This window comes from Carlito syrichta, unplaced genomic scaffold (assembly GCF_000164805.1).
Source record: "Carlito syrichta isolate Samal-C Ts95f unplaced genomic scaffold, Tarsius_syrichta-2.0.1 Scaffold315224, whole genome shotgun sequence".
In the NCBI taxonomy this organism is placed as follows: Eukaryota; Metazoa; Chordata; class Mammalia; order Primates; family Tarsiidae; genus Carlito; species Carlito syrichta.
In genome coordinates this window covers 746,752-754,248 of record NW_007259320.1, presented here as the reverse complement: position 1 = coordinate 754,248, position 7,497 = coordinate 746,752, and the positions used below count along the sequence as shown (strand labels likewise).

General features: G+C 50.9%; 1 protein-coding gene across 1 annotated transcript in view; it reads left to right on the top strand.

Annotated features, from left to right (window-relative positions):
• EFHB (EF-hand domain family member B) overlaps nt 1-7,497 on the top strand; it is a 59,099-nt gene that overhangs the window by 1,772 nt on the left and 49,830 nt on the right. The window contains exon 2 of the mRNA XM_021706147.1: nt 18-899. Within this exon, the coding sequence (XP_021561822.1) occupies nt 18-899 (882 nt within the window). The remainder of the gene's footprint in view (nt 1-17; nt 900-7,497) is intronic.

The window sequence follows — 7,497 nt, the reverse complement described above, 5'->3', positions numbered from 1 at the left end:
GAGGGGGGCCCCCCAAGGTGCTGGCGCCCCCCAAGGGGTCGGAGGCCTCCTTGGAGCCGGCGACAGCTCTCCCCTCGGAGACGAAGGCCCTTGCAGGAACGGGGGCGCCTGGGGGGACGGCTTCCCTGTGCCAAGAGGCCGGACGCCCCCTCGAAGGAAAGAGCGACGTAGGAGACAGGGCAGGCTTCGCGGGCACAAAATCCCCCCCGGAGCTGGGGCCCGCAGTGGGATTAGAAAACCGAGATTCCCGGGCGGGGGGAAGCCCAGGAGCCAGGCATCAGTTTGCGAACAGGCTGGCATCGCCAGAAACAAAGCGGCCGTTCAACAAGGGGCTGGAAGGGGGCTTCGGAGGACAGAATTCGTCCAGGGCCCCTACGGAGAGGAGCCACTCAGGGGCCAGGGAGACCTCAGCCTCAGAGGGAGCAGAATCCTCTCTGGGGGTGTGGCCAGGAAGAGAGGCGTTGGGAAATGAGTGTCTCCTCGTGAGGCAGCCCCCCTCGGGCGTGGTGTGTGAGGGTCCGCAGGCCACAGGGAGCGGGGGAGGTCCCGTGGCAGGTGGCCCTGAGGGGACAGAGGCGTTAGGGGAAAAGCCACCTGTTTGGGAGATGGCCTCAAGAGGGGACCCGGCAAAAGGGCCTGCCTGGGGTGTGATGAGACCCAGAGCCCAGGTGATTCCCCCGAAGGTAGACCTTGGACGACCCCAGGCGGAGGAGGCAGAGGAAAGGAGGAACGCAGAGCCCCAGATGGGCTTGGTCTTAGAACCTCCCCAGGGCCCCTTTGCCCAACCACCTGGAGAGGAAAAGGAGTCTGAACGCCTTGAGCCGGGAGTGGAACCTCCAGATGACATCCGGCCCGTATACTCTGGGAAGTTTTTTGATCGGACGCCTGGCTGGCCAAGCGTAAGTTTTTTTCCCCCCCCAGTGCCAGTAGCTAAACAGCGGACAGCCATGTCTTGATTGAGTTGATGAAGTGATGAAACGTGTTTGCGTCTGCAGAGACAAGTCACAAAGGTTTCATTGCGATTCCGGTGTTTTGCGTCCCTCTGGACTCTTCCAGATGCTCCTTTGCTTTCTGACTCTCTGTCTGCCGTCTTGTACGTGACCTCTGTTTCCTGTGCATGACGGTGGTTTCTTCTGACTCCCTTCCCTTTCCTCACGTAGCCTTCGTTTCATCCCTCAATCTTGCTTTTCTTTTCTTTTCTTTTTTTTTTTTTGAGTTGGAGTCTCACTCGGTCGCCCAGACTGGAGTGCAGTGGCCGCTCCCGGCCACCGCGGCCTCGACCCGCTGGGCTCTGGCGATCCTTCCGCCTCAGCCTTCAGAGTAGCCGGAATTATAGGCTCGCGCTACCATGCCCAGCTACTTTTTTGATTTTATTGTAGAGATGAGGTCTCGCGGCCTAGGCAGGTCTCGAACCCGCGGGCTCTGACAATCCACTCACCTCAGCCTCCCAAAGGCGCAGGATTACAGGCTGAGCCACAGAGCCTGGCTTCTTTTTTTTGTTGTTTTGAGTTGGAATCTCACTCTGCTGCCCAGGCTGGATTGCAGTGGCACGCTCATGGCCACCGCAGCCTCTACCTCCTGGGCTCAGGCGACCCTTGTGCCTCAGCCTTCCGAGTAGCTGGAACTACAGGCACACACCACCATGCCCGTCTAGTTATTATTGTAGAGACAAGGTCTCACTATATTGTCCAGGCTGGTCTCAAACCCAGGCAGTCCTCTCACCTCCGTCCACCTCCCAAAGTGCTGGGATGACAGGCATGAGCCACTGAACCCTGCCCAAATTTTCATTTTCTTAGCCTTCTCACCTATTGAGATGCATGGAGATGCGTGTTGTAGCCTAGTATTTATGCTATGAATAGATAAGAAAAGCGCTTTTTCCACTTATTATTTCTTCTGTGAGTTGTCCTTTCAGCACAGACTTGTAGTTGCTATTGTGCTGGGGGGGACCCCAAAAACCCCAGAATTGTCTTTTGGAGAGCGGGCCCCTTACAGTACAGACTTCTTCTGTTAGGTGTGAGAAAAGTTCTGGGAACCCATCGGCATCAATGGACCAGGTAGTGTCGTGAAAGGTTGCATTCAGCTTCAGTGAATTTTTTTTTTTTTTTCTTGAGTTGGAGTCTCACTCTGTTGCCCAGACTAGAGTGCAGTGGCCACTCCCAGCCACCGCGGCCTCGACTTGCTGGGCTCTGGCGATCCTTCCGCCTCAGCCTTCCGAGTAGCCGGAATTACAGGCGCGCGCTACCACACCCGGCTGATTTTTTGATTTATTGTAGAGACGAGGTCTCGCTGCCCAGGCGGGTCTCGAACCCACGGGCTCAGGCAATCCACTCACGTCAGCCTCCCAAAGGTACGGGATGACAGACTGGGCCATCGAGCCCAGCTGTTCAGCAGTTTTTGACCCAAAATGACATGATCCCCATGCCCCACCATCCTTATTCATCCAAATTTGTGCTGAGTGACTTTTGTTTTTTTGTCTCCTGGGATGAAAAAGTCCTTCAAGGGAAATGTTTTGCTGATGTGGAAGAGATAAAACCAAAAAATGACAGAAGCTCGAAAAGGCATCCAAATAGACGAGTTCGGGAAGTGTTTTGAGTAATGTAAAAGGCATCTCCGTAGGTGTATTGCATCAACTGGAGAGTACTTTGAAGGTGACTGAAATTTAAACATGCAAGAATAACTACGGCCAGGCATGGTAGCTCAAACCTGTCATCCCAGCACTTTGGGAGGCTGAGATGAAAGAATTGCCTGAGCCCATGGATTCAAGACCAATCTGAGCAACTTGGAGAGACCTCATCTCTACAATAAATTAAAAAATTAGCCGGCCGTGGTGGTGCATGCCTGTAGCTCCAGCTATTTAGAAGGCTGAGGTGGAAGGAGCATCTGAGCCCAGCAGGTTGAAGCTTTGGTGGCTGTGAGTGTGCCACTGCACTCCAGTGGGCAACAGAGTGCGATTCCAACTCAAAAAAAAAAGCCAGGCTTGGTGACTCAGCCTGTAATCCGGCGCCTTGGGAGGCTGAGGTGAGTGGATTGCCTGAGCCCGCGGGTTCGAGACCCGCCTGGGCAGTGAGACCTCATCTCTACGATCAATCAAAAAAATCAGCCGGGCGTGGTAGCACGTGCCTGTAATTCTGGCTACTTGGAAGGCTGAGGCGGAAGGATCACTGGAGCCCAGCAAGTCGAGGCTGCGGTGGCTGGGAGCGGCCACTGCACTCCAGTCTGGGTGACAGAGTGAGACTCCAACTCAAAAAAGAAAAATAGGAGTCTTCCTTCGTGGAAGTATGCACTAAATACAGAGTTGAGTGGAGTGATTGTACAACTCTGTTTGCAGGAGATCAGAAAGACTTAACAGAGGAAGTAATGTTTGCCTTAACATTGAAAAGGGTCAGTATTTGTCAGATAGAATGATGAGGGCAGAGCATTTTGGACAAAGAAAGGCAGAGACTATGGTCAAAGCTTCTTGTGTTTGAAAGATAAAGAATTCTGTTCAAGCTGGGCATGGTGGCTCACACCTGTCATCCAGCACTTTGGGAGGTCGAGGCGAGAGAACTGCCTGAGCCCAGGGGTTCAAGACTAGCCTGAGCAACTTGGCGAGACCTCGTCTCTACAATAAATAAAAAAATTAGCTGGCCATGGTGGCGCATGACTGTGGTCCCAGTTACTTGGAAGACTGAGGCGGAAGGATGGCCGGAGCCCAGCAGGTGGAGGCTGCAATGGCCATGAGGTGCCACTGCACTCCAGCCTGGGCGACAGAGTGAGACTCTGACTCAAAAAACAAAAACTCTGGTATCAGGATTAATGATAGACTGGAAGGGGAAGATATTGAATGACAAGTGGAAGGATGGAAGGCCATTCCAAAGTTACGATGGACTGAAATTAATAGAGTGGACCTTGAGAGGTTGCTGGAGTTGAGATGTTAAAAAAAAACTACTGCCACCCAGCTGAGGATCTGTGATGAGTGAGGGAAGCTGATGGATGGCGTGGGAGTTTCCACGTTGGCAATTGATTTCTTTGAGTTTGGTGGCAGATGGATAGCCACTGTTGGCTGTCTTGAGTTGAGGTCTCAGGTGAAGAAGCCAAGGAGACAATCAGTGATGTGAGACCATTGAAGCCAAGGGCGGGCACGGGAGAAGAAAGTCCAGGCAAGATACTTGGGAAACATGGGTAGTATGACAGGTGGTCAGCGAAAGAGATTCAGCAGGGTGTGGGCTGGGGGTCAAGGGCTGCGTCTAGCTTGTACCCTCGTGGCATGGGGTGGTCATCCAGTAAATGTGTGCTCGGTGACTCAGCCTGTCATCCCAGTACTTTGGGAGGCCGAGGCAAGTGGACTGTCTGAGCCCACGGGTTCGAGACCAGCCCAGACAACTTGGCAAGACCTCATCTCTACAATAAATTAAAAAATTAGCCAGGCATGATAGCGTGCACCTGTAGTTTCAGCTACCTGGAAGGCTGAGGTGGAAGGATCGTGGGAGCCCAGCAGGTTGATGCTGGGGTGGCCGTGAGCGTGCCACTGCACTCCAGCCTGGGGGGACAGAGTGAGACTCCAACTCAAAAAAAAGAAAAAGAAGCCGGGCTTGGTGGCTCAGCCTGTAATCCCGCGCCTTTGGGAGGCTGAGGTGAGTGGATTGCCTGAGCCCGCGGGTTCGAGACCCGCCTAGGCAGCAAGACCTCATCTCTACAATAAATCAAAAAATCAGCTGGGCATGGTAGCTCATGCCTATAATTCTGGCTCCTTGGAAGGCTGAGGCGGAAGGATCGCAGGAGCCCAGCAGGTTGAGGCTGTGGTGGGCGGGAGCGGCCACTGCACTCTAGTCTGGGCGACAGTGTGAGACTCCAACTGAAAAAAAAGAAAAAGAAAAAGAAAAAGAACGGTCAGAGAAGACGAGGGAAGTCTGAGTGAGGATACTTAGGAACATACCGCCTCCTTCAAACATACACTGAGGACTAAGGGCAAAACTCAGTTGAATAGGCCATGGGGTTCTGCAGAACCTTGTCTGGGTTTGCAGACTTTTGTGTCACTGGGGACTCAGTCTTATTTCTTTCTCTTTTCTTTTTTGAGTCGGAGTCTCGTTTTGTCGCCCAGGTTGGAGTGCAGCGACGCACTCATGGCCACTGCAACCTCGACCTGCTAGGCTCAAGTGATCCTTCTACCTCAGCCTTCCGAGTAGCTAGAACTACAGGCGTGAGCCACCATAGCTGGCTAATTTTTTGATTTATTGTAGTGACGTGGTCTTGCCAAGTTGCCCTGGCTGGTCTCAAACCCCTGCTCAGGCAATCCTCTTGCCTCTGCCTCCCAAATTGCTGAGATAATAGGCGTGAGCCACTATGCCCAGCTGTCTTCTTATTTCTTTATCCCACTTTCTGGTTCCCCCATTGGATTTCCCCAGCCACTACTTGACCACACCTGCTTCTCTTTTCTGTATTGTTCTGCATTTTATGGCTTCTGCTGTGCTCTGATCTCACACACGTGCAGACATGAGCTTCTGGTTTCCAACACAAGTGATCGTAAGACCCGTGTTGGCTTCCACCTCTTCCAGCCCCCCTTCCACACGTTATGGGTTGAGAGAGAGAGTGTCAAGGAGAGAGTGACCAGAGTTAAGACACCTCTGACAAGGCAAACAGGATTTAAACATAAACAGGTTAATTAACTGGGAAATTAGCAGGCCGAGCTTGGTGGCTCAGCCTATAATCCCAGCACTTTGGGAGGCCGAGTTGAGGATTGCCTGAGTTTACAGGTTCGAGACCAGCTTGGCCAACTTGGCGAGACCTCATCTCCACAATAAACCAAAAAAAAGCCAGGCGTGGTAGCACACACTTGTAGTTTCAGCTACTTAGAAGGCTGAGGTGGAAGGATCACCTGAGTCCAGCAGGTCAAGGCTGCGGTGGACATGAGCACTTCAGCCTGTGCAAAAGAGTGAGACTCTGACTAAAAAAAAAAAAAAAAAAAAAAAAAACTTATTATTTATTTAGTGACTCCATAGGGAAGTTTGAGATAACACAAAGGAGAAAATGGGTGGAAACAAGTCCTAGATAATCTAGAAGGAATGGAATTAGGATCCCAGGCAAAAGGAAGGAGCAATTAGCTGGAGTGATCCTTTTTATTTTTATTTTTTATTTTTTTTAGTCAGAAAGTGCTGGGAATACAGGCTTGAGTTATTGCACCTGGCCCCTGGAGTAATCCTTTTCAAAGAATGTTATCTATTTATTTATTTATTTTTGAGTTGTAATTTTTTTATGTTGCCCAGGCTGGAGTGCAGTGGCACGCTCACGGCCACCACAGACTCGGCCTGCTGGGCTCAGGCGATTCTTCTGTCTCAGCCTTCCAAGTAGCTGGAACTACAGGTGCATGCTACCACACATGGCTAATTTATTTGATTTATTGTAGAGACGAGGTCTCGCCAAGTTGCCAGATTGGTCTGGAACTCCCAGGCTCGGGCAATCCTCTTGCCTTGACCTCCCAGAGTGCTGGGAATACAGATTTGAGCCACCGTGCCTGGACAAAGAATTTTTTTTTTAAAGTCAGTCTCACCATGTTGCCTAGGCTGGTCTCAAAATCCCGGGCTCAAGTGATCCTGTGTCTCGGCCTCCCAAAGTGCTGGGATTACAAGTGTGAGCCACCATATCTGACCTAAAATAATTCTTAACATGGTAAAGTATTAATTTTCATTACAACTGAAGAATAACAACATTATGGAAAGTTGAGTCCCACTGTGGACTCTCATGCCTGTAATCCCTGTGCTTTGGGAGACCAAGCTGGGAGGATCGTTTGAGGCCAGGTGATCTAGACCAGCCTGGGCCACAGAGTGAGATGCATGCTCAAAGAGAATAAAAAATTAGACGCTCCCTCCCCCCAAAAAAATTTTGCCAAGCATGGGAGTGTGTGTCTGTAGTCCCAGTCACAAGGGAGGCTGAGGCAGGAGGATTGCTTGAGCTTAGCAGCTTGAGGTTACAGGGAGCCACGATCACACCAATGGACTCCAGCCTGAGTGACACAGTGAGAGCCTCTCTCTAAAAAAAGAAGAAGCCAGGCTGGGTGGCTCAGCCTGTCATCCCAGCACTTTGGGAGGCCAAGGTGAGAGGATTGCCTGAGCCCTCTGGTTCAAGACCAGCCTGGGCAACTTGGTGAAACCTACAAAAAGTAAAAAAAAGAAAAAAGAGAATAATTAGCCTGGGGGTGTATCTCTACAATAAGTAAAAAACAAAATAAGAATTAAAAAAATTAGCCAGGCATTGTAGCACACACCTATAGTTCCGGCTACTTGAAAAGCTGAAGCAAAAGGATTGCTGGAGCCCAGCAGGTTGACACTGGGGCGGACGTGAGTGTGCGGCCATGAGGACACTCCAGCCTGGGCGATGGAGTGAGACTTCAACTCAAAAGAAAGAAGAAAGAATATTTTTTAAAAAAGGAATAAAAACACTCATAATCTTCTTTGTTTTGTTCTTTTTCTTTTCTTTTTTTTTTTTTTGAGTTGGAGTCTCACTCTGTCGCCCAGACTGGAG